Source organism: Geotrypetes seraphini, chromosome 14 (assembly GCF_902459505.1).
Source record: "Geotrypetes seraphini chromosome 14, aGeoSer1.1, whole genome shotgun sequence".
In the NCBI taxonomy this organism is placed as follows: domain Eukaryota; kingdom Metazoa; phylum Chordata; class Amphibia; order Gymnophiona; family Dermophiidae; genus Geotrypetes; species Geotrypetes seraphini.
Window position 1 is genome coordinate 50,035,042 of NC_047097.1, and position 27,938 is coordinate 50,062,979.

At 40.6% G+C, this 27,938-nt stretch overlaps 1 protein-coding gene across 4 annotated transcripts in view; it reads left to right on the forward strand.

Annotated features, from left to right (window-relative positions):
• PPCDC (phosphopantothenoylcysteine decarboxylase) overlaps positions 1–20,681 on the forward strand; it is a 38,624-nt gene extending 17,943 nt beyond the window's left edge. For 2 of the 4 annotated variants that reach the window (XM_033920952.1, XM_033920953.1), the window contains 3 exons: positions 3,096–3,224; positions 17,859–18,027; positions 19,107–20,681. In XM_033920952.1, coding sequence (XP_033776843.1) covers positions 3,096–3,224; positions 17,859–18,027; positions 19,107–19,174 — 366 coding nt within the window. In that variant the 3' untranslated portion in view covers positions 19,175–20,681. The remainder of the gene's footprint in view (positions 1–3,095; positions 3,225–17,858; positions 18,028–19,106) is intronic. The other 2 variants (XM_033920954.1, XM_033920955.1) reach the window with 1 other exon arrangement.
• Positions 20,682–27,938: the final 7,257 nt, after the last annotated feature.

A 27,938-nucleotide genomic window follows, 5' to 3' on the forward strand; every position in this document is an offset into this window, starting at 1 on the left:
TTACCAATAATGCAGCTTAACACAGGAAATTTTTTTAACCACAAAGTGAAAATAATTGTCCTCTGTCTGTTTTGAAAAATGTATTGTGGTCTTTTTCCCCACAACACTCCTGCCCCCAATGACTACTAGGTGATCCCCTAGAACAGGGGTAGGGAACTCTGGTCCTCGAGAGCCGTATTCCCGTTGGGTTTTCAGGATTTCCCCAATGAACATGCATGAGAGCTATTTGCATGCACTGCTTTCAATGCATATTCATTGGGGGAAATCCTGAAAACCTGACTGGAATATGGCTCTTGAGGACCGGAGTTCCCTACCCCTGCCCTAGAGTCTAGTGGGAAGCAAGAATGATCCTCCGTCATTCCTACCTCATCAGTTCCCTTATGCAAAATGGCACAATTCAGGCCCCTCTCACTAGTTAAAATATAGCACACAAACACCCAATTTTACCACTGGGTTGTAAGTTGTCCCCTGAGGGCAGGTAAGTTAATGCAACTTGCCATGAATCCAGATGCGGAAAGGCAAATAATTCTAAAACTCGGATGTCTGTGGGTCAGTGCATTCATGTTCCAACTCTGCTGTTTCTCCATCCATGCAGTAAAACTACACCATCCCAGTGCAATGAGGAATGCTGCAGGATGCCATTTCATCCAGCCTACCTCTCGCCTCAGTTATTTTAGAGCTTTAAATGTGTTTATTTTTATTATAGGGCAGCTGTCTTAATTGAGCAAGATTTTAAAATGTTGAGTAATCATGGGTAGCAGAACAGAATGTGTGTTTATATAGTTCCACTATAATAACCTTGTGCTGGTCTGCTTGTATTTGATTGATTTCTCATGATTGTATGTTAAGAACATAAGAAACGCCTTCACCGGATCAGACCGAGGTCCATCTAGTCCGGCGATCCGCACACGCGGCGGCCCAATTTAGTACTCCTTTATGGAGTCCCGGATTTACCGTATCCCTCAATATGATATGTTAGAAGGTGTGCATCCAACTTGCGCTTGAATCCTCCACAACCTCCTCTGGGAGCGCATTCCAAGCACCCACCACGCGCTGTGCGAAACAGAACTTCCCGACATTTGTCCTGAACCTGCTGCCACTCAGTTTCAGTCTATGACCTCTAGTCCGTGTCACATTTGAGAATGTTAGTAATGCTGCTTCTTGGTTTATTTTATCAAATCCTTTTATTATTTTAAAAGTCTCTATCAAATCCCTTCTCAGTCTTCTTCTTCTCTCTATGCAGTACTAAATATAAGAGCCCAGAATTCTGAGCCCGCAATACAGGATTCCAGAAGGAGTCTAAGTGCCACCTCAGGACTAGGAACAGTGGCTGGGTCTAGGGCAGGGTTGTCAAAGTCCCTCCTCCAGGGCCGCAATCCAGTTGGGTTTTCAGGTTTTCCCCAATGAATATGCATGAGATCTATTAGCATACAATGAAAGCAGTGCATGCAAATAGATCTCATGCATATTCATTGGGAAAATCCTGAAAACCCGACAGGATTGCGGCCCTCGAGGAGGGACTTTGACACCCCTGGGAAAGAATGTCCAAATATTGCAAATGAAGGCTCGCTGAATGAATTGGTAATAGTACTGATTTTCACTGAGCTGGAATTAAAGTAGAAAGGAAGGCCAAGTAAAGACTTTCTTCATATTTACTCCCTGTGCGCTATGGATGTTTTTGCTTTGCCCTCCAGTGCTGTATGAGCAGGAGTTATTCATGCAACAGATAACTGTCAGCCATACTTTTCCTGTAATATGATAAAATACCCAGTGACCAATGGCTACTGTTCAGCCTATTAACCAATCATTTTCATCAACAGGTGGCCACATGGCCATTCAGTGGTGACCATAGAAAAGGATTTGATTGCCACAGGGAGTCATATGTTTATCAAGATTTAGAGGGATTTATACTTTGCACCTACATCTTTTAGACATATGACCAAAACATGCATATTCTAAGGCTGCTATCAAAATAAATCCCTATTGTCTGTTGTGATACCTGTGAGCTACTGTGTTTCCCCGAAAATAAGCCCTAGCATGATTTTCAGGGTAGGTCTTAATATAAGCCCTATTCCAAAAATAAGCCCCAGTTAGATTGACCTCCAAAACCCCTCCCGAATGTCCCCAGCTCTCCCCTACTCCCATCACTGGATTTGCCAGCAGCAGCGCCCTCCCCCCCTGCTGCGCAGCCGAACTCCGCTGACCCACCCATTCCCCTGCACAGCATCTTGCTGACCCTCGCACCGCAAGACCAACATGCCTTCCTCCAAACAGCAGCGTTGGCAGCACTCTAAACAGGCTGCTTTGTAGTCTTCTCTCGCAGGGTACTTCCCTCTGCCGCATCACTGATGTCATCAGCGGTGCAGCACAGGGTAGGCCCCGGTGGGAGAAGGCTGTGCATCAGCCTGTTTAGAGTGCTGCTGATGCTGCTGTTTGGAGGGAGGTATGTCGGTCTCGTGGGGGGGGGATAGAAAGATGCTGCTCAAGGGTTCTGCTGCACGGGGGGGATGGGAGGGAGGGATAGATAGATGCTGCAGAGGGAAGGAACAAGGGGATGGATGAGAGGGGAGGGAAGATGCTGCACATGTGGGGGAGAGAAAAGAAAGAGGAAGAATTGAGGTGGAGGAGAGAAAGGGAGAGAAGATCAATGTACATGAAAATAAAATAAGACAGCCCCAAAAATAAGCCCTAGTGTGTTTTTTGGACCCCAAATTAATATAAGACACTGTCTTATTTTCGGGGAAGCACAGGTAGTTGAGTGCAGCTGATAACTCCCGTTGTGATACCATTGTAATTTCTTATTAAGTTTTGTTTAATTGATGTGAACCGCCTAGAACTCCCTGGGTATGGCGGTATACAAAAATAAAGTTATTATTATTATTATTGTGAAAGTGCGTTTAATGCTTCCCAGTTCCTATGGCTAAGTTTGTTTAAACAGTCACACATTTTGTTCTTCTTTAGTTTTTACTAAAGAGCCTTATTTGGGTGCATTTACTAGTTCAGAGCCCATGTACTTGTGGGGAGCCCTCGTTACTGAAGTAGCAGGAAGTGTTGCAGTGAACTGGATAGTCAGACGCTCTATTGTTTCCCTGTAGGCGTGGAAGCAGAGGACTGACCCAGTCCTACACATTGAGCTGAGACGCTGGGCTGACCTTCTGTTGATGGCTCCTCTGGATGCAAATACCCTGGCAAAGATCTCCAGCGGTATTTGTGACAACCTTCTAGTGAGTGTTACTGTCTCACCAAGCCTCTTTCCTTCCCTGCTTTCTGTGGTTTTGCTTTAAGGTATGTCCGCACATCTGTTTTGTCTCCTATTCGTACTCCATGTCTCTGCCTTTTCAGCTTTCTCTGTTGTGTTGCCTTTTTCACAAACAGTACATTGGAACGTATCCTTTATACATCATGGCTGTTTTTTTTTATTGCAGAGCAGTTGGTTTAATCAATTTTCTGCAAAATTGTTACGGTTATTTGCACACGAGTCGTGCCTTCCTCCAAGGCATGTACCTCGTCTCCGCTGTCTTGCATTTCCTGTGTCCTGAACTTTACCTGGCATGCTTTGTACTAAGGAAAGAACCAAATATTTTCAATTCTTTATTCTCCTAAATCATCTTTAGGTACGGAAGTTTTTCACATTTTGTAATAAATCAGTTCAGGTGAAAATGAATTCAGAGAGACTATTAACAAAATATCCAATTTTTCTAATTTACTTTTTGGTTTATCCTTGCATTATAGTGACTTAAGCCTACTTCCTGTAATGATTTTTGCATTGTAAGAGCATTTACATAAATAGCTCTCACCTGGTCAGTAACAGGAGAAATCCTATTTGCCAATTAGCATTTATGGGCTGTGCATGGTTAAACAAAGAACAAGTTATCTTTCTTGGCTTTTTGGTTTGTCAGTGAAATGAGAGAAAAAAGTCTTCACCCTCCTCACTAAAAAAAAAAAGTGGGATGTTGCAGGGTTTTTTTTTCCTGTGGCTACACAAACTGGCTGTGGAACTATTGCAGCCTGAGGTTTTGAAGCCTTTTTCATTTTGCTGGCATACACAGGCAACCTCGAGGTCAATATTTTACTGATTTTTATCCTAGTGGTTAAGCTAGGGGCTCCTGGGATTTTCTCAGGTTCACAGACTGGTACAAGTGGGATTCATCTGGTAGTCTCCAGGTGTTTCACAGCTCTGTACTGTATCCATGCCCCCAAGGGGAAGCAGAGGTTGCTACATAGATAATTAAAAGTTAGAAATCGACAGAAGAGAACAGCTTCAGCCAAAGGCTTACAAATGTGCTTTAAGTGGCAGGTTTTAAACTGCTGTTCATGTCACTCGTTCCTAATGGTCATTGATCAGCAGCTTCCTTTTCACCAAGGGGCCTTTTTATTAAATCTTAGCATGGGCTAAATGCTAAGAAGCCCATATTATACCTATGGGCTTCTTAGCATTTAGCATACAGTAATTCCATTAGCATGTGCTATAATGTAATATAATGTGTACATTGATGTTAATTTGAAGAATGGCACTCTCTTCTCTGCATCAGACCAATTTCTTCTCTCCCCCCCCTCAACACGGCCCACCTTTCTTTACTTTTTCCCCCTCCTCCTCCCCCCTCCCAATGATCCCTGCCCCCTCCTCTCATACAATATGCTTTGCTCCCCCTTCTCTCAAATTCAATTGTACTCTTTTACGGTAAATACCGTTTATGCTCTGTATTAGTCCTTCCTTACTTAAATTGTCTAATTTGACCCTTTGATTGTCTTGTTATGTTCTTTTTTTTCAACTGCACTGTATGTAACTCATCTATTTGTTGTGAACCGCCTAGAACTCCCTGGGTATGGCGGTATACAAAAATAAATTATTATTATTATTATTATTATTACCTGTATTATAAATCAGTACTGTATGATTGATATTTAGTGAAATAGACTCAGACATTAAGAAAGGAGTAGAATCTTATTCTCAGATATCGAGCAAGTTTTATTTACAATATCCCTGTCCCAGCTGACTCTTAACAATTCTCATCTGCCTCCCTGAAACAGTGCCTTTTAAAATTTGTGGTGGTCCAGCGGTGAACAGGGGCAAGAGCAATCTTCCTACATTCCTGTCTCGTGCAGAATCTCTTAATCACCTCCATTAGAGGCTTTTTCACACATTCTCTACCTTTTCTGTAAAGGAAGTGAGAAGTCTGTCTCCTGTGCATTTATCCAAAATAAGAAAAAGCCTACTCTACACGAGAGGGGTCACAACATGTAAACTGAAAGGAAAAGACCTGCAGTCTAGAGATTCCTGGTGTATCTAACCAATATTAACCAAGTACTGTAGTTCAAACTTTGAAAGCCTGCAGGTTTAAGATAGTTCCCAGAATTGAGAGCAGGTCTTTTCTTTCCTGTGCATTTTATACCATGATAGTATTTAAATGTCTCTCATATTTATTTATTTGTTCATTTTTATAGCCCGTCCTCCCCAGGAGCCCAGAACCGGGTTACAATAAAATAAAATTAGGTACTTAGAACTTCCCTATTGGTTCTGAAGGCTCACAATCTAGTTAAAGTACCTGAGAAAATAATTATTAACTAGTAAAGATATAACAATTCAAATAATAAAAAAGAAAAATAAGCTGTGGGCTAAGGGAGGAGGCAGGTCACAACTCAGTATCCTGTTTCCAACGGTGGCCAACCCAGGTCACAAATACCCAGCAAGATCCCAAAGAGAAAAACAGATTCTATGCTGCTTATCCTAGGAATTAACTACTACTATCCGTTCAGTCGTGCCTGACCCTTGAATACTCTGTAGGCCAGTCCTCACCATGCTTCCCTGTGTTCCATGGCTTCTTTCAATTGCTTGATGATCATTCCCGGGAGCATGGTCTGGCTGTGTTTTGGGTGGACTTAGGGAAGGCCCAAAATATGGACGTCTAACTTCAGTCACAGAAGGGTAAGAGGTTTCCAGGTCTAAAGTTCTAGACCTGGTACCTGTCATGTCCAGGTTACAGAAAAGTGCTCTGATTGAGCAATTCTCCACTGACTAGAGATAAGTGAAAGTAGGTATTTTTCAGCCTCTGGAATGCTCACAAAAAAGAGACAAAGTACAAAGAGTTGTAATAAGACTTGAACCGGCAGCCTCTGGATTTCTGCTCTAGCTCTCAGGTGGCTGCTTTACCTATTAGGCTATTCCTCTATATACCCAAACCGTACCATACAGTTTGTTATACCCTGCAAAATTTCAACAAAGATTCAATGTAGTTTACATTAAGATTACTGAACAATAAATATGAACAGTGGTTTTACAGGCTTAATGAAAGAAGAGAGATGCCTTTAGCATTTTCTTGAAGTTGTAGTGTGAGTTTGATTGATGCAGGTACTGTGGTAGACTATTTCAGACTTTGAGGCCATGGAATTCAAAGGGAGATCCATACAAGTTTTTCCAGTGAACATGTTTAAAAAACACACTATTTGTAGATGCATTTCTTTGAGAAATTGATTTTATGTAAGGATTGAATCTTTGTTTTGTTCTGAATTTTATAAGATTTTATGTATGTAACTATTTGTAAACCGTTTGGGAATAAAATGGTATAGAAATTTTAAAAAATAAATAAATGTGAACGGAAGGGAAGGTCAGCTTAAAACGTTGTGTTGATCTGGAGTTGTGGAAGGAATTTGTAACATTGATACAAGACTAGTCCATCTGAATTCTCTCCATGTATAACTTTATGAACCATACAGGCAATTTTAAATTCTCTCTCTTACAGGTAACCAGTGTAATTCCTTCAGCAGTGAACTAACCCTCTTGAACTGGTTTAGTCAGAAAATTAGTCTAGCTGCTGTATTTTTGAAGAAATTGCAATCTTTTCTTTTTCCATTATGTCTCAATACAGGGAGTTGCAGTAATCTAAGTAAGGGAGCAGAACCATTTGCACAACTGTCCTAAAGCTATTCTGACTTAGAACAGAGCTAATCCCCCAGGAGTCTGCTTTGTCTGCGGTGGTATTCAACATTTACATGCTACCATTGTGTAAGGAATTATGAAACTTGGGTGTTAATTTTCATATTTATGCTGATATTGTTTCTGATTCCTGTGGACAAATCGTTTGACAAAACGCTTTTAGATCTTAATCACAATCAGCTAAAAATGAATGTGGAAAAAACAAGTGGTTCTGCTCATTAGTCGCAAGAAAAATGTTATCGTCTTGTCCTTCCAAGATCTTGCTAGATCGTGTAGGTGTCCCAGTCCTATAGCAATGTAGGTATCTGGGGCTTTTTGCTAGATTCTTCTTTGCCTTTCAAACCACAGATTAAGGCTGTTATATCTTGTGTGTTTTTAAAATTACGACTGTTGTGTAGATTGAGAGACTACCTATTGAGTGATAATTTTAGAAGTCATTGTTAAGATGATAACTTCAGTGCTTGACTATTGCAATTCTCTCTACTTGGGGGCTACCTAAGTGTGTGCTGCAAGCAATGCAACTAATGCAGAATGCTATGGCATGTGTAAATGCACTTGCCTCAAAATTCCATCACATTATACCAATTCTTTGTGAATTACATTGGTTGCCTATTGTCGCGAGGGTCAAATTTAAAGTTTTGTGCATAATTTTCAGGGTGTTGCAGGACAATTGTCCATCTGTCTTGCAGTCTGCTTTACAGTTTTATCAACCAGTACATCTTTTGCGATCTAAGGATAGGATGTGTCTGGAAGTGCCATCTTTGAGTACTGTGAAGCTATTGGTCCAGTGTGTTGGAATGCCCTACCCTTGGAGTTGACAAGTATCTACTTTGTTGCAGTTTAGAAAAAGTTTGAAAATGGCCTTATTTGAACGTTGTTTTGTTAAGAAAGGTAAGCTATTGGGAAACAGATTTACGACTGCTTTTTAACATCGAAGTATTTGTGAGGCTGTTTTTTGTCTCTGATTTTTAATGGAGTTTGTAAACTTTTTATCTTGAAGAGGGTATTTTGTTTTTTGTCTTTTATTGTATGTTTTATTTTTTATTATGTATGTTATGCTGTTACCCGCTTAGAATTGTTGGATATGCTGGTTATAAATATTTAAATAAATAATCACCCTTAGTTGCCTCAGTCTGTAGAAAAGCTTTCTTGACCAAGAAGTTAATCTGATCAACAGAAGTAGGGTCTGAATTTGATAACAACTAACACTTTCAATGCTCTTTTGATCTTAAGTTAGCACTAATTCTGCATGTGGTAATGAATTGTAATTACCGAACCAGAGCACCTTGGTCTTCAGTTTAAGCTTTAGAAAGTTCTTCATCCACATATTCAGATCTTCAATAGTCTTCCCTATATCATGTATGTCTGTGTGGCCATTTTATAATATGGATGTTCATCTGCTGCCAAACAGACGTTCATGTCCCTCATTTTGCCCTGTTCGTAATTTAGATGTTTCAGTTTATAAAATGAATGTTCATGAAGAACTTCATAATACTTAGTTTTAGTGTTATTTCCCCACTCCATGGACCACTCTTCCCCATTTGCCCAGGACAGAACTCTCCTTTCAAAATTTCAAAAGCAGTCTTAAAACATGTCTTTTTATTCCAAGTTTTTCCTCAATCTTGAACTGATCCTATATGGGATTTTTCAGATATTTCATTCTGCAGTTTTGGAAGTGCAGGCACTTTCTTGTAGAGATCCTTATCTTTCCTTTTCTGTGGATTCTGTTCCCATTGGTATGGTTTCATCCTTTCTTCCAAAGATAGAATCTGTTTCATGTGAATCATGGAATTTCATATTGGCAGGGCCATCTTAAAGGGACCCTTTTCTCCTCCCACCCTGAGGGATTAGTATATCACACTAGTCTGGACTAGTCTAGCAGGATAATAAGGAAAGTGAAATTTACTCGTACCTGATTTCGTTTCCTTGAGTCCTGCTAGTCCGCTCCAGGACTCACCTTGGAAGACTGAGAGATTTAGAATATCTTTGGGGTTCCATGCCTGCAACTAAATTGTAAATAATTTCAAGTTTTGCATGGGTTTCCTGGAAGAGCAATTAATTTTTTTTAAGTATTTTTCATTGTTTTGTCTATTACTGATAGCTTTGGTATTGCCATACTGGCTTCATTACCTGTTTTTTTTTACTGAGGATATCATTTGGAATCTTCAGCTTCTCTGCCTCGATCTGCTAGTGAAGGGACATAACCCACTAGTCTGGGACTGAAGGAACAGAAGTTGTCAGGTAAGAGTAAATATCACCTTAAAGCCAAGATAGTTAAGCAGACCGAGTTAGCTGGGAAAAAATTCTTTTCTCAAAATCACAGGACAAATTGATAGCAGCTGGGAGAGAAACACAGGAGTCCTGGCTCTTAGCCCTGCAATTTCACCTGTACACCCCACCCTTCCTTCCATTTTTTGGCACTGTTTTAAGTTCATATTAAAGTACTTTGGATAGTGGCCAGATTTATAATACAGTGCTCTGTAATTATTTTCCATTATCTTCTGGCACACTTAGGGCTTGCTTTGTCAAGGGAATTCTGCCTGCTTGTGCATATGGGAAAAGCTCCTGACAGTATATCTTATGAGGTGGAGTATATTTAGGCAGGGTTAGTACACTGAACAATTAAACGCTCTAGTCTTGTTGGGAGCCTGTTTTCTGCTAGAAAGTATCTGTTACTAGAACTTACATATTTTGTAGTCTCTCTTTAGGCTTGTTTCACCCAAGCAATCGTGCTTCTTGGGGCATCTCCAATACACAGAAGCATTGGCCTACACATGTCCCATGCTTTTCTCATAGAGCTTCTATCACCCTAACAAGATGATCTTTTCATACCTCATCCCTGAGCAGACATGCACGAGTTTGTACATAGAAGAAGGGGAAATGTACCATTTGATTACACTGTGCACACGCTTTTCAACTAGTTGGAATTATACATTTTAAAGCCTTTTTTGTGTTTTCTCTTTTTTCTTGAAAACATTTTTAAAGAGCCACTGTTCCTACATGGGTTTCACAGACCAGCAACCATGTTGTAGCTGAATGCATTCTTTATCAGCTCAATTTTGTTTTTGAGACAAGGTGCTTACTGCTCTTCAGTTTTATACCTGTGGTGACCACATACATGCGATACTGAGCTCTGTGGGGGAAAAAGGCAGTAGTGTTAAACATTGGAGGGAAAAAAATCTAAGTCCCAAATACTGCCAGTAATGCAGTGAAGAGAGCAGTGTTGCCACGAGTCAATTTTAAGAAATTAGTTGGGGTGAATGGATATCGAGTTTAGGCTTCTAAAGGTCCATGCCTCTTCTTGTGCACTGTCGTGTGTGCATAAATTACATATGCACATTCTGAATAAGTGTTCATTCTGAAAATAGATCTCTAGTCCTGCTCTTTCCTTCTGCTACATGGTTCATAGTTAACATTGGATGTTTGAACCATAGCATGCTCTGTAGATTTAATCTTCAGAACACCCTGGCAGCTGGAGGAGTCAAGAAGAGAAAGCTGGTTGGAAGGGTCAAAACCAAGGGGTGGGGTGGTGAGGAAGGGAGCAGAAATCTTCTGGATAAAGGGCTTTTCAAGATGATAGAATGATCATGGTCACAACCATCTTTTATAAAAAGACTTGTTCTGTACATATGTGTACAAAAAAAAAGCCATTTTATTGGCTAGCCTAGCTTTAGAGTTTGGGTTTTTTCTTTTTTATCTTTTGTTGTTTGAGTCATAATAGTTGCATTTTCCTTTCCTTTTGTATTTGGTTCTCTTTTGCCTTACTTATCCATCCTTCCTCTTTTCCACTTCTTTCTTCATACTTCACCCTCCCTTGCCATGGGTTCCTCTTTTTTTGTTGTTCTATATTTACTCTCACCACCTTTATTTTTCCTTGTCTATCCTCCTTTCTTCCTCAGCCTCTTCCTTCCTGTTGCTTTTATTTAATTTGTGCATAAAAAGGAAGTTGAACTGTGGAACCAGGCGAGGGGGAGGGCCCAGGCTAGGAGCAATATAAAAAAGAAGGGTTAGCTTAGAGAGCAGAGAAACAGGGATGCAGGGACACTCTGTAGTTACATCACTAATGGAGCCTGTGTGCTGAAGCTATTTTAGTTCGGGAGAAATTTTTTTCATGCTGTTGTGGGAAAAATTCAACTTTAGAAATAAACTTATTTAGCGTAGTATTAGTACGAGTAGGCTAGGATTCTTAGACGCTAATAAGGTCACCAACTACACTTTGTATGACCCTTTTGCTGGTTGTGCTTTACCTCACTGTCTTGTATGTGAATAATGGGGTATACTGTTACTTGACACAGAGACCTTCCGGAAGAGAAAACAAACATTGAAAATCATTCTTTATTTTGGATAGTGACCAGTTTATAGCCTCAATAAATAATGGACATCCAGATAGTCAAGGGGTCAAGGGGTGAAGGAGAGCATCATATATAAAACATATGTATGTCATTAGTAAACTAACCTATGCACCTGTAATAATGAACTTTTTTAATGTATTCTTTTGATCCTTTGTGCTCAAGATTCCAAATTCCCAATATAAGGGGATGGCTTCTTTACAAAATTTAGAATATATCTTGCCTGCCATTAAGACTTGTATGACCTCTTATATTGATATATTAATAAATGATTTTGAGTACAAGCTAGTGTTTCCTTATTTGCAGTTCTACACTGTCACACCCCTCCGCCCTCCTCCAGGCTCTTCTGTCTTCCGACATAGGCAGACACTGTCCCTCAGAATGCCATAGAAAAGTAAAATAACCAAAGGGAAAGGAGTGATATTAAAACTGAAACTTTTTTTTTTTTTAAAAAGAAGCCTGCCATCAGACTATAGCCACTGATTATAAGAATCTGAACGACTCCTGCCTCTCGCAGCCTCCACCACAGCCAAGTGTTTTGCGACCAGTGCCTATGGGCCAAGACACCATTATTCAATGATCACCATCTCAAGTCAGCTAGCTCCCAGATCCTTGCCAATCACTCCATTATCAGAAAGACATCCACTCACTTTACAGCCTCTCTCGTGCCTACCAATAGCAGTTAGTACCATTGGGTCAGTCTTGAACACTAGCTACCGCCTTCAGAAAGACAAATGTTCTTACTTTAAATTCTTGCAGAAGACATCTAAAATACTTTCCTTGGGTTCCACTCAAATTTAAGGAAGTAAAAAAGACTTTACTTAATCCTCCAATCCTATAGCACTCCTAAGGAAATAACAGCAGTATCAGTCACCAGGTCTTTCAAGATCTATAACTCTACAGTATATGGAAAACTTATTTCTCTATTGCACCCCCCCCCCCCCCCGCCATTTTGAGACACCTGGTAAAAAGCATAAACTTATTTCTCCCTCTAGGTCTGTATCCACACGGTCTTCACCATCGAAGTGCTCTAAGCACCAGTAAACTGAGACTAAATCACCTATGAAGCGTACCTGAGAGTCACAAATGCTCTAACACTCGACGCAGCCTGCGCCAATGTTTTTCCCCTTTTCGTCGTTTTTCCTATCTGATATTGTATTTCTCACCCCTTCCCACTCCCATCCCCATTAGTGCTGTAAACCTCCTCCAGTGGCTTGGAATTTTAATGTTATACTTTCAACTCTGTTAAAGCTTCCTTTCTGAGCCTCTTTCAACTTCATCTCTGAAACATCTAACTTGGAAAGTGATATTCCTTGTATTTATTTATTTAGATTTTTATCCCGTCCTCCCAGTAGCTCAGAACGGCCTACAAGCAAACATTGACAATGGAGTACATTTAGACAATACAAAGACTATATGGTAGTTTAAGTACAAGGACTTTAGGGCAATTTAAATACAGGTTCAGAATGGACTATACAGCAATTTAAGTACAGGTTCAGAATGGAGAAGGGAGGGGGAGTTTAGGAGGGGTGGGGGGTAGATTACGGTTGTAATTTTAGTTGAAGAGGGTCTTTACCGCTTTCTAGAAGGTCATCAATGAGTTCTGTAATCTGATTTGCAGGGGGAGTTGGTTCCAGAGTTGGGGGATGAAATGGCTGTGGACGTTTCTGACAGGAGGGACCTTCCTGGGGGGATGCATAGGCGTTTCTCAGTTTCCGAGCGGCAGGGACGGGTGAGGGTGTACAGGGTTAGCTTGGATTCTATGTAGCTATCACCATCTGCATGTTGAGTCCAGTGAACTTCAAATGCTATCAGATCCACCTTTACACATGATTATACCATGATAAGGTAGTTCTTCAAACTCCTCATCCAAAATTCCTCCTAAAGATTGTCTTGGTATTTCATCTAAATCATTCTATAATTCTCCCTGTCTTTTTTTTAATTTCCAAAAACACATTCCCACTCAGGTGAAGCTGTACTCCACACATTGGATTGTAAACGTGCTCTTGCCTATTGCTTGGATCACACCAAACCTCACAGGACTTCAACTCAAGTATTCCTGTTTGATCTTAACAAATTAGGAGCTCCTTGTGACCAAGAGAACCATCTCCACATGGCTGACAATTGAAGGCTGTGTTACAGCACATAAAAGTTTGAGCAATGGCAACTTGGAGTTGTTCATCTACGTTCCACTCCCATTGAGGACATCTGCAAAGTAGCCACCTGGTCCTCAATTCATATCCTTTATTTGAAAAATGTCAAAGTTCCAAAGATACATTAAATCATCCACATAAAATAAAATCATCCACATAAAAGTAAAATAATCCACATGAAAACCTTAAAGGACCTACTTCATTAGGGACGCAGGACCCAACACGGTCCGCGTTTCGACAGAGTCTTCTTCAGGGGTCCCTGAGGGTCCTATAATGGTGAATACGTGGAGATGCTAATATGTGGTGAACCGCAAGTAAGACGCTGCTTGCATCCAAAGTGCCTGCTTGTCCTCGGATAAAGTAAAGTTACTTACCTGTAGCAGGTGATATCCGAGAACAGCAGGCAGATATTCTCACAACCCGCCCATCTTCGCTGTTTGGTTTCTTAGCTTTGTAACTGAACAGATGATCCCGCAGAATGTTACTCGCGCATGTGTGGTACGGGCAGTTCAAAGGTTTTTCGTTTTAAAAGTGACAGTGCACTTTTTTTTTTATATATCTTTATTCATTTTTAAAACTTTCAATAAGTGTAATACAAGATACAATCATTTTTACTTTAACATCAAAGTACAACTCGCATCTATTATCCCCCCTCCCTTATACCTAACAATTGTTCTTAAGCATAAGAAATCATAAAGTATCCCCTCCCCAACCTGGACATGCATAAACAAAATGGAAAAAATAATATTCATTCTGTACAGTATTTTGTTAATAGCTCCCAAACATCCCTAAATTTCTTAAAATGCCCATCTGTACTGGGTTCAATGGATGATGTTACCCGTATGTGAGAATATCTACCTGTTGTCCTTGGGTAACACCTTTGCTACAGGTAAGTAGCTTTGCTATAGGATCTGAGGCTTTTCCTTCTGAGAAATGCAATAATAAACAGACTTCTGAAATGGATTTTTTTCTGGAGTATATTCTTTTTTATATATATGTATATGAGTTGAGCTAAGACTGGCTTCCATCCTTAATATTTGCTACTGTACTCAAGGCTCACATCCTCTCCTCTTCCCTGCAGGCTGGCTAGAGCACAATACCCCTGCTGCCCTGATTCTTGTGCCCCAGAAATGAAGCCCCTACTCTTGAAACCTGCATGAGCTGCTGTTGCCCCCTTTGCTCAGTTTCTAGTCTCCTCTGGTCCATCTGTACCATACCTAGCTGTTGGCTACTCCCCCCCCCCATCCTACTTGGTCAACTGCTAGCTATCTTTTCCCATCCCTAAACAGTTGCTGCCTCTCTCAAGTCCTGTTACCCTCTCCCTGTTGCTCACTCCATAGACAATGATGATCTTATTTACACCCCCCTGACACAGCAAATCAGCAGTCTCCAACTAACTTTCCTCATCTTCCATTCCCATCATGCATTCCCTCACTGCCTCTGCAGACATTGTCTGCTTCCTTTCATTCATCCAGCTGCATTATCTTCCTCATCCTTGATTTGTTGACTTCCTGCCTATTATCAATGGCATTCCCTATCCCCACCTTCTACTTTGACTGCTAACTTCACAACATTCCTTCTTTTTATTGACAGGCACATGGTGCCAGTTGCTCATCTTGTGAGAATTTAAATCCGCATACCATGTCTCATAGTAAATGAACTTGTGTAAAGTGAGAGCTGATTGAAAATTGGCATCAGGGAAGGTCTACCTCTAAAGGAAAGTAAGCAGGCATCTAGGGTCGGGTAGGGAATGTGATGAGGCTGTTCCTTCATGATTCAGTGGCAATGGCTATAGAATATAAGGAATAGGAGACATTGGGTATAACTCGGTGGTGGGCTTAATTAGCTGTGTTCATTGTATATGGTGGTGGAAGGTGAGGCCACAGAGGAGCTGAAGTTACTTTGCAACTCTTTCACAGAACCAAAGGGAAGGATCAAATAACAGGACATGAGGGGATTTAGAAGTAAAGAGAAGGACAAATTATGATAAAATGTAATTACTGCATAGGTAGCAGGAGGTTACTTAGAGTAAAGGTTAATAATACACCAGGGCCTGGAAGAATTCCCTCAAGTCTGTGGAAAATAAACTGCACCGAAAAGCCTGGAAAGAACTTACAAACCAGAGACTGGTTTTATTTAAATTATTATTATTATTTAGTTTGATACAGGGCAGAATTCTGTGAGACTGGAATTGGAACAGATGTCTTGGCTTTCAAACATAGACGAGAAAGCTCTATGATGGTTTGTGTTGTATTTTAAAAGAGAATTCAGCTTACGTTTTTTTTTTTTAAGGGAGGGGTTTGAATGATGTAATTGAAGTGGTTATAAACAAGAGGGAATAATCATGAGGGTTTAGAATTAATAAAATGTGACAAATACCAGACACGATGAGTTAGATAGTCAAAAGATTTAGGTTCCTAATAAGAAAGTTAAGCATGTAGATTTTCCTAAGTGAAAATTCCCCATGTTTACATTTTAAATCCCTAAGTTCAATAGAGCCACGATTCTCTAAATCCGTGTTCTTCAACCACTGGTCCATGGACCAGTGCCGGTCCACAGAAATTTCCTGCCGGTCCACAGGGCCAGCACGTGCATCAGGCCCAAAACAGTGTTCTTCAACCGCCGGTCCACTGTGCGATTGATGCGGCATTATCTTCGAGCCAGCTCCCTCTTCCTCACTGATTCAGTGCACAAAGCCAAGGGCAGTGGCTCCTACGCGCGTCCTGCGCCTGAACCCTTCTCTCTGACGTTGCAACGTCCCAGTGTCCCAGTGAGGATCAGAAAAAGTATTAGATTAAAATTGATTCATGTTGATGTGACTGGCTAAATAGTAGGAACTTTCAAAAACTCTGAATATTAGCATATACAAATTGGTAGAATGTGTGTATATTTAAACTTCTTTCCCCCATGCAGATTTCTCTGCGCTTTCCATATCTAAGTCTGACCTTATCCCCCAGTAGACCACCAGGCTAGAGAGTTACACAGGGACAGAAATCCCACCCGTCCCCGTCGGGGTCCTCTCCGACCCCACCAATCCCCGTCAGGATCTTTTCCGACCCCACCCATTTCCGCAAGGAATTACCTCCATCCCCGCCCGTCCTCTTAAAAAGCAGCAATTACTTCTGACAGGATCATCAATTCCACAGTTCTTTTGTGTTTGCGCTGCTGTTTTTCTTGTGGAATCTCTTTGGAACCCTTTTTTTGTTTTCTGTTCAGGTAATTAACTTATAAACCCCCTCTTTTACTAAGGCTGACGTGTCCATTATATTATATGGACATACCCTGCTTCCGAAGCGTTCCATCCCCATGGGAGTCCCGTTGGCTAGAGGGGGGTCCCCGTGGGAGTTCCGTGGGACAGGAGGGGGTCCCCGTGGGAGTTCCATGGGTTGGAGGGGATTCCTGCGGGACCCCTGCAGGATTCCTGCGATCCCCATTCCCGTGCAGATCTCTACACCAGGCTTGTGTGGTGGAGGCCTATGGGAGACTGTCGAGGGTGGGAGGGAAGCTTGCTGCCATGGGGGTTGGAGGGAGGGGTGGCCCACTAGAACACCAGGCTTGAGTGATGGGGGGAATGTTGGAAGGGTTATAAGCGTAGCTCTTGTGTGTGTGCTGTGCCCATTAAAAAAAAAACAACAACCAGCCCCTGCTCTTCCTGCTTGCTGGTTCAGGCAGGGAGAGCAGGGGCTGGTTTTTGTTGTTTTTTTTTTTGGGGGGGGGGTTGACAGTTGGCAGGAGTTGCTGTGCTAGCAATTTTTCTTCTGAGCACAGCTCCCCCCCCTCCCTTTACCATTGATTTTCTGCACACATTGCATGCACATAATTTGCATGCTATTCTGCTGAGAATCGCCAGTAAAACAAAAATTGCTCCCATCATAGTAAGGTTTTTTTTAATCATGGTGTTGGAGCTTAGAGAATCTGGCATTCAAAGTACTGTCTATAAAATAGCACTGAGAACACTTTCTTTTTTTTCTTCAGTATCCATTAAAATATTCAAGAGACAATCCCTTCTCAGTAGAGCTTACAATTTAGTCAAACAGACCATCAGGACAAGTAGGGGATCTCAGACCCACCCATTCCCCTCCCATGGCCACACCCCCTTTATAGTTGCACACTAGTTTGTAAACAGTGCCCGGCTCAAAGTACTGTCTATAGAATAACACTGAGCATAGTTTTTTCAGTGCCCAAATTTGGGAGCCATTTACTGTGCTATTCCTCAAATCAGGCAACTCTGCCTTTCTGGCCAACTATCTTTTATTTTTTCCCTTCTTCTTACTCCGTCTGCACAAATAAGCCAAAATGACCTTATTGGAGTCCAGTTAGCCAAATGGCTAAGCAACTCAAGCCAGTGACATAGGAGTTGGATAACATAAGTTGCATGTATTAGTGCTAAACTCCTATCTTGTGTCCTTTGTTTTTTTTCAGACTTGTGTTGTTCGTGCTTGGGATTTAAGAAGGCCTGTACTGTTTTGCCCGGCAATGAACACTGCCATGTGGGAACATCCAATTACTGCCCAGCAGGTGGCAAAGCTAAAGGAATTTGGCTACACTGAGATTCCTTGTATCCAGAAGAGACTAGTGTGCGGGGATGAAGGTCAGTTAGAGAGAACCATTCCTTTGAACTAAACTTAATAAGCTGCTTATCAATTTTAAGTGTTTAGTATTTAATAGCACCCAGGCTCTAAAAATGCTTATGCTTTAATTTAATTGACGTATGAGCCAATTAGTGCTGAGATGGTCTCTGACAACACAGGTCTGTGCAGTGTGTTCACACTCTGAAGCAACCATGAATGTGAAACGCTGGCTATCGTCGCTGTGACAGACCTTTTCTAATGCAGATAAGCCTTTTATTTCTTAATTTTTGAAATTTCAGGGGATTTACTTGCAGTGCGCAGAGCACCAATTTAATTTGTATATTAGGAGTTTTTTTAGGTTCATAGACAAAATCGCGCCGACAACTGAGCGCAAGGTTGACGGCGCGCCGAAGAAAAGCACTATTTTAAAGGGTTCCGACGGAGGGGTGTTGGTGGGGAACCCCCCCTATTTTACTTAACAGACATTGCGCTGGCGTTGTGAGGGGTTTGGGGGGTTGTAACCCCCCTCATTATACTTGAAGCCAAACTTTTTGCCTGTTTTTTAGGGAAAAAGTTCAGTTTTTAAGTATAATGTGGGGGGTTACAACCCCCCAAACCCCCCACAACGCCAGCGCAATGTCTGTTAAGTAAAGTGGGGGGGTTCCCCCCACGCCCCCCCCGTCAGAGCCCTTTAAAATAGTGCTTTTCTTCAGCGCGCCGTCAACCTTGCGCTCAGTTGTCTGCGCGCCGTTGTCTCGCGCGATTTAGTCCCGTCACCTTTTTTTATGTCTTATGAGGTGAGGTTTTTTATCCTGCTATACCTGTTGCCTGTTTCTGTAGGGTGGAGGTTGGGATCTGAGGCTATTTCCTCCTCATTTTTCATTTTATTAGTTGCTCTGCTTCTCTGCGCAACTCTTTTGCCCACACAGCATCAAACGAGGGGGCTGTGTTTGCCTTCTCCCCCTGCCTAAAAAAGTGTTCTCAGAATCTGAATAGCATGAGTCTTCTCTGTAGATTCACTTTCACCTTATGATCACGTCTATGGCTAGTAAATAGAGGAGAAGTGTCAGAGGTTAACGTGGCCATTTCTTTTCTTTAGGCTATGGTGCCATGGCAGAAGTCTGGACTATTGTGGAGAAGGTGAAAGAGGTCCTGGAGAGGAGCTGACGTAGGATGCAGCTAATGTGTTTCACATCATGGTGCATAAAGACAAATGGAAATGTGGAGAGCTCGTGATGCTTTCCAAGCACTGGCATCAAAAGCTCCCATCATGGTACTGGATTGGGATTCTCAAGTTTCTGTAATGTCAATGCAGTATTGCTACCTAGACATCTTCTAATCCTTCCTGCACCTTTCCACCCTCGTTTGAATGCACTTTACTGAGGAGCTGGGAAGATAAAGGAAGACATCTTCAGCATCTCATTCTTCCCTTCCTGAACCTGCAGTTCAGCTGAAAAACTAGTTGGATAGCAGAAGACGCTTCACGTAATTAATAAAGACATCAGAAGCTTTATCTAATAATGGTTTATTAGATAGCTTAGTACTGGATTTACAAGATAATGAGACTGACTGTTAAGCTGTCTGGCAAAAAAAAAAAATGCTTTTTTAAAATAAATTCCTGGTCCAGTCCATGAAAAGTCCTTTTAGAAATTTTTGCAGAGATTGCTCTTTGGCTAGCACAAACATAAGTATGCCCCAGTAGAGTTTACCACAGCTAATGCAAAATCATGTTTGGGAACCTCTAAATTATCTGATGCTGAAGGCAATGTGGAGTAAAGAGTGTTTTAAAAACTTTGTAGGAAATGTTGAGAGTGGGACTTCAGCCTCTTCTACAGCAGCTGTCAATGCAGAAATTTTGGGGAATTATATGCACTAGCTACTCCAGTCCCAGCTTATTCCAACAGCGATCGCTGAAGAAAGGGTTATAAGTAGTTCAATCAATCTTCTTTTAATTAGAAATTTCTTAAAGGAACTGTATGGACCTAGGGAAGCTTACAATCTTGGCAAGGTCACAATCTTGGCAGAAACAGCTTCTCTAGGAATTATATGGGAGCACACATCACTTCAGCTCAATATCTTGCAAACTTTCCAGCTGGCGGCACACTAAATTCAGTGCCCTGGCCGGAAGGTACCCGAAAGTGTGCAGACGTCGCCGCGTAGGCTCGTCTGGCCGCAACCCACTTCAGTGGAGGGATCTGGGAGGAGCCGGGGAGAGGAGTAGAGACGCCGGCCAGGAGGCGAGTCATCTGTGCCAGCCGACTTCCTACAGGACATGCCTCTCACTGCAAGAGGTACGTCCTGTAGGCAGTCAGCCAACGTGGATGACTCTCCTCCTCGCCAGTGTGTCGTGGCACACCTGAAATCTCAGGAGGCACACAGGCGTGCCGAAGCCCACAGTTTGAGATACACTGCTCTAGCTCCAAGCTTCTATATCATTTATCAAGTTTTGATTTTCGGGAGGGGGGAACAGTTTTCATACATACTTGCATAGTGAGCAAAGTCTGCAGACACTTGTACATGAATCTGTGGACTTTTTGCACCAGTTCTCTTAAGGAAAATTAACATAACATAAGCAGTGCCTCCGCTGGGTCAGACCAGAGGTCCATCGTGCCCAGCAGTCCGCACACGCGGTGGCCCAACAGGTCCAGGACCTGGACTGTAATCCTCTATCTATACCCCTCTATCCCCTTTTCCAACAGGAAATTGTCCAATCCTTTCTTGAACCCCAGTACCGTACTCTGCCCTATTACGTACTCTGGAAGCGCATTCCAGGTGTCCACCACACGTTGGGTAAAGAAGAACTTCCTAGCATTCGTTCTGAATCTGTCCCCTTTCAATTTTTCCGAGTGCCCTCTTGTTCTTTTATTATTCGAAAGTTTGAAGAATCTGTCCCTCTCCACTCTCTCTATGCCCTTCATGATCTTGTAAGTCTCTATCATATCCCCTCTAAGTCTCCTCTTCTCCAGGGAAAAGAGTCCCAGTTTTTCTAACCTCTCAGCGTATGAAAGGTTTTCTATCCCTTTTATTAGACGTGTCGCTCTTCTCTGAACCCTCTCGAGTAACGCCATATCTTTCTTAAGGTACGGCGACCAATATTGGACGCAGTACTCCAGATGAGGACGCACCATCGCCCGATACAACGGCAGGATAACTTCTTTTGTTCTGGTTGTAATACCCTTCTTGATTATGCCTAGCATTCTATTCGCCTTCTTAGCGGCCGCTGCGCACTGTGCCGTCGGCTTCATTGTCATGTCCACCATTACCCCCAAGTCCCTTTCTTGGGTACTCTCCTTCAATAATATCCCTCCCATCGTATAGCTGCACCTTGGGTTTCTGCTACCCACATGTAGTACTTTACATTTCTCAACGTTGAACTTCATCTGCCATCTCGTCGCAGTTTGTTCAAGTCTCTTTGCAATTCTTCGCAGTCCTCTTTAGTCCGAGCTCCACTAAATAGTTTTGTGTCGTCCGCAAATTTTATTATCTCACACTTCGTCCCTGTTTCCAGATCATTTATGAATATATTAAATAGCAGCGGCCCAAGCACCGAGCCCTGCGGGACACCACTCGTGACCCTCCTCCAGTCCGAGTAGTGGCCCTTCACTCCCACCCTCTGTTTCCTACCCGCTAACCAGTTTCTGATCCATCTATGTACATCTCCTTCCACCCCATGGTTCTTCAGTTTTCGAAGTAGGCGTTCGTGGGGTACTTTGTCAAAGGCTTTTTGGAAGTCTAGATATATGATGTCTATGGGGTCACCTCTGTCCATCCGTTTGTTAATTCCTTCGAAGAAGTGCAATAAGTTAGTTAGGCACGATCTCCCCTTGCTGAAACCATGTTGACTGGTTGTCAGAAGTTTGTTTCTTTCAAAATGTTCATCAATGTTGTCTTTTATAAGTGCTTCCACCATTTTACCTGGAACTGAGGTCAGACTCATCGGTCTGTAGTTGCCCGGGTCACCTCTTGATCCCTTTTTAAAGATGGGCGTAACATTGGCTATCTTTGCAACTTTCCTTTTGCAACTTGGCCATTATGAAAATATTTGCAGAAATGTGCACCTGTATTCGTTACAGGTACTTTTAAGTAGCATGCATAATTTTAAAAGGGCAAAATTGAAAATATTTTTGCCCCCCCCTCCCCCACTACGAACCAACTGAACTGCTGGAATCAGCTTTGCAATATTTGGGTAAAAGTACACCCTCTGTAAAATATTCTGTGTACTTTTAGTTGCATGGATTATGAAGTTTTTTTTACCAGGGCTTGCTTTTTTAATTTTTTTTTTTTATTTGCCATGTCCCATGTTTCCCTGGCTGTGTCTAAAGTTTTGCAATCATAATGGTTTGTCCATTAAACAAAGGGCATTAGTGAAGTTGAAATGTTTGATGAAAGCCTCTCTTGTGTTCAACATATGTTGTTTTCTTGTGCTTTCCTATCAACATGACAATGTTTGTGCAATCCAGGTGTGGAATAGATTGTAAATCCAATATGAAAATTGATGAATAAAAATCAAAATTTATCTAGAGTTGCATGTAAGTGATTTCTCTTGCACATCTCCGTGACTTTTCTTTTTTTTTTTTTTTGCATTGCCTTTTCTAACAGAAGGTACTGAAGCTAATGGAACCTGACCATTGGCATTAGTGGTCCTTACAGCTCCTGCTTATGTTATGCTAATAATGCATTTAAATTCCGCCTATATCTATGCAGTTCAAGGATGGATTTACAACAAAGCAAGAACATTTGAAATTACATTAGCAAATATATTTGAATTAACACTACAGATCAGTTGATATATCAAATTTATGAAACAGAAAAATTTTAAGTATGTACCGGTACTTCCTGAATAGAAAATAATGATCATACAGTCTCAAAAAGGAGTTGGCTCCATACCTCAGCCATATGATACTGAATTGAAGAAGAAAGTTGTCTGATAGATTTAAGGGTTTTTTTTAAGCGTTGGGCAATGCAATACATAGTGCCTTCTGCTTGAGATACAATGTTTGTAATCTTTGAGCAGCCTGGTTTAATAAAGATTATGATGATGTACGGGGCAGGATTTATTTAGACTTTGGTCTAAGTGCTTGTCACTTTATGAATGCCTGCCTGGGGCTGTTGGACATTACGAGGGAAGAATTACCGTAGGCCCGTACTGACTATTGCCTTTTATTTCTTTGAACTTTTTCCTTATCTATGGATAAAGCTGGTGGTGCATCCATTATTCCGTTGTTGGTTAAGTTCAGGAGAGAATTATATTTGCTTACCAATTTTTGTGATTTGGATTAATAAAGATTAGGACTTGCATCTATTCTTTAACCCAACAGAAGACACTGAGAAATAATGTTCTAAAAGAAATAAATGAGAACTTGGGAAGGTTCTATTTTAATTATGCATAACCCACTGTATTTATTTTTGTACTTGCTTATTGAAAAACATTTTATTACAGATCTTTGTCTTTCTACAAATAAAGACCAGTAAGTATTTCCTTCCATAGAGCTTGAGGTTTAAGTCAGAAAATCTCTAGATGACCTTGAGCTTCTACTAATTTACCTCGATTCTGGTGGTTTGCTTGAATAAATTTATGGTAGGGTGAAAATAGAAATCATCCACCTTGCATGGAAAATATACTGCATGCAGGGAGAGAGACAAAACTAACTTCTATTTTCTGTCTTTTTATATTGTGAAAAAAAAAAAAAAATCTAACATAACCATTTCCCCATGTATCACTTACATTTAACACAAAAAGTTAGTTTGTCAGAAAGCTAACTAGTCATAACACCTTTTTTCTCTGGAAAGACACCCGTTTTTGTCTTTCCATTGCAGGCTGGTGGCCTCTCTTATCTGTGGGTTATCTGTTACAACACTGAGAGCACATTTTCTGGCATTACTCACGCCCAGTCTGCGAAGACAAAGATAACCACGGTTGTGGTTATCTTTGTCACCCACTGATAATTAACTCAATAGCAGCTGTATCTGATGTAGCCAGGGCTACATTATTTTGGCTTCACTGGAACACGAAGATTCATACAGGTGGTAGAGCATGATTGACTAGTTGTGTTTGTCTTCTTTTTAAACAATTTTTATCATAGAAATATAAAAGCATCACATGATAGTTGAAACATGACCTCAAATTAGTCTAACGGTGCCCTTTACTCAATACTGGGCTACATCCAAAAGCTTATTTCATTCATTTGTCCTTCAAGATTAAACTTTTTTCCATGTCTAGTAAACCTTTATGTATGACCTGGAAAAAAGGAGAGAGGTGATATGAAACGCCTTTAAGTACTTGAAAGGTATTAATATTCAAACAAATCTATTTCAGAGATGTAGAGGCAGTAGAACTAGAGGACATTCATGGAGGTTAGAGGGAGATAGACTCAGGAGTAATGTCAGGAAATATACAGAGAGCGTGGTGGATGCATGGAACGCCCTTCCAAGAGAGGTGGTAGAGTTTAAAACTGTGAACGAATTAAAAAATGTGTGGGATAGACACACAGGAGCTGCTTAAATAGAAAGAAGATGGAAACTCAACATGGCTTTTGAAGTGTTAGCTTGGGCAAGAATGGTGGGATCTGAGGTCAATGCTGGACAGACTTGAATGATCTGAACCACAAATAGAAAAAAAGAGTGGCTAAATCCAGCATGGGGAACAGAAGCCAATGCTGGACAGACTTCTATAGTCTGTATCTTGCACGTGGCCAAATCCAGCATGGAGGAACAGAGTCTGATGCCGGACAGACTTGTCAGTCTTTGTCTTGCACGTGGCAAGAGACAGGTGAAGTGTGTTGATCATTTTATTGTTGGTGAACGGGACTAAGAAGCCGGGGAAGGCATCTTGACCAATGTGTGGTGTACTGTTGATTATATTCAACTTAATCATCCCCATCATGTTTGGCTGCCTGTATGACATGGTAGTGACTTCCAATGGAGAGGTAGACGGGGCTATGATCACCATGTTGGGCAGACTGGATGGACCATGATGGTCTTTTTCTGCTGTCCTCTACTATGTTACTTAAGATAGTCCTACTTTCTAAAATATATGGGGTTTACTATCTTCCAGTACACCTTTTTAACCATGAATATATTCTTTAAAAATATTATGATGCCTCCTTACTTTTAAATCTCTGGTATTTAAAACCCCAGCCTTTATTTATAGGGTTTTAATTCCATATACATCACCTAGACTCTTGAGGTCAAGTGACCAAAATTTGTTGGTCATCCCTTCTCTTAAAGTTATTAATACACGGCGGCAGACTATTTTTTCTGTTACGGCTCCCCAATCCTGGAATTCTCTTCCAATTCATCTGAGAGATGAAAAGAATCTTGAAAAATTTAAGAGCAAACTAAAGAGTCTTCTTTTTCAAGATGCATTCAATGTTTAATTGAACTGCTTTTGGATCTTAATCCATTTTTAACTACTTCGATTGTTTTTTATTCCCCTTCCTATTGTTTTTAACCTTAATTGTTCTACTTTTATAACTAGATTGTATTTCATCCCGAGTTTTCCCTATGTTTTTATTAATGTACGTGTAATTTAATTTATTATTATGTATTAGTAGTTATGAAACTTGTCGTTTATGTTTGTAATTTTATTTACTACAATGTATTAGTAGTTATAGTACATCTCTTTTATGTTTGTCTTCCTATCTTTTGTAATTTTATCACCATTCTTCATATACATCCATGGGAATAAGGTTCTCAGAGGAACATGAAATTTGGGTGTTTTGCGGAGAATCTATTTCTTGTAGATTAGAATCTACAGGAAGTAGGGCTTTTTACTAACATGATTGATATTTGAAAAGGTCAGAGATCAAAAGTGATTTAGGAAGAAAAGTGAAACACCGCCACCTGCTGGGTTTAAAAACTTAACAGAATGGACTCAACACTGACGTAAGGCATTTTTTGAAAGGAAGTCATGTGATCAACTGTGCCATTGTATTCTAAAGCATGATAATTAATACAAATGATGTCACATAGGGTATAAATCTGTTTGCCTTGTTTTCTCTCTTTGAAGAGCACTGAAATTCTGAGGGCTTGCTCTTCCCAGACCATGGGAGCTCTGCCAATAAAACATATATATATATTTTTTTAACATGGCTTTTCCTCGTCTGTTAATTGAATTCACAGAACGGAGTCTCTAGCCCAATCATGTGGGAGAGAGAATCCATTCTGGCAATTCTTTTTGAAGACTTGAACAACAGCCACCATCCTCTTTATGAAACAATATTTACTGATGTGCTTTTAAGTTTACTTAAGTGCAGCTTCATATCGTATCCTAGTTTTAGTTCCTCCTCTGTTGCAAAATGTTCCTAACCACTCCCTCTGTACAATCAGTAAGAAACTCTCTTTCTAAAATCATTTTAATAAGGCTTTTAGAGTCCCTCACTAGCCCTTACTGAAATATTTAACCCAGTCTCAAAAACTTACTTCATGACCTATAACATTGGTTTTAATTACTTTCCTCTCCTTTTCATTCTTCATTTCTTCTGTCATTTACTCCACTCATCACACTCATCTGACATCTTTCCATCTAACTCGGTGGTCTCCAACTCAAACCCTTTGCAGGACCACATTTTGGATTTGTGGGTACTTGGAGGGCCTCATAAAAAATAGTTAATGTCTTATTAAAGAAATGACAATTTTGCATGAGGTAAAACTCTTTATAGTTTATAAATCTTTCCTTTTGGCTAAGTCTTAATAATAATATTGTAATTTATAGCTAAAGGAGACACATGATCAAGAAACTGTTTTATTTTACTTTTGTGATTATGATATACATACCGAGGGCCTCAAAATAGTACCTGGCAGACCGCGAGTTTGAGACCACTGTTATAGGCTAAGGCTTTTTACATCTGCATTGTGATGTCATAGAACTTTATGGTTCTAGAAACATAGTAACACGATGGCCATCCACAGCATCCACTATCTCCTCCTCTCCCTATTGGCTAAGACTCTTAACATTTGCATCTCCTCTTCCTATAGGCCAGTGGTCTTCAACTCAAACCCTTTACTGGGCCACATTTTGGATTTGTAGGTACTTGGAGGGCCTCATAAAAAATAGTTAATGTCTTATTAAAGAAATGATAATTTTGCATGAGGTAAAAAAAACTTTATCATTTATAAATCTTCCTTATGGCTAAGTCTTAATAATAATATTGGCATTTATACCTAAAGAGACAGATGATCAAGAAACTGTTTATTTTACTTTTGTGATTATGATAAACATACCGAGGGCCTTAAAATAGTACCTGGCGGGCTGCATGTGGCTCCCGGGCCACGAAGTTTGAGACCACTGATTTAACTCCAAGCAAGTATTTGTCACCTCAGTTATAAAATAAGAGATGTTTTAAAATATTTTTCTTCAACTCTTGCAGTGTCTGTCTATTAGTAGGTAGTAAGGGTGGAAGTTGTCAGTCTGGGCTATATCAAGAAGGGTTATTTTACTGTTATTGGTAACCAGGTCTCATTGCATAAAATGGGACCTGGGTTACAATAACTGGATAGGTGGCATGGGATGTTGCTACTCTTTGGGTTTTTAACTGTCAAACAATCAGATCTTTATTCAATTTATCCAACCCACAACAATAATCATAAAAATAACAGGGGGTTATAACGGATAATTTATACAACATCTAATTTAGGAGATTCACATCAATGTCTGACTACTTTTTATGAATACTTAATTATCACTAAGACCATTTTTTTGGCATATACAAACCAACCATTCTATCAGTACGTTGACCTGCTGTATAAATTAAGAGGTTAAAGGATCATAAAGGATGTGTGGATATCATAAAGGATGTGTGGTTCTCAATAAAGAGACCTCTTATAACTTGGATGTTATTTCAAGTCTTCATCCTGAATGCATGTGATGTAATATAATCATTTACTTCAAACCTCCTTCCTACCTTGAAAAATTTTTATTTAATAATATTTA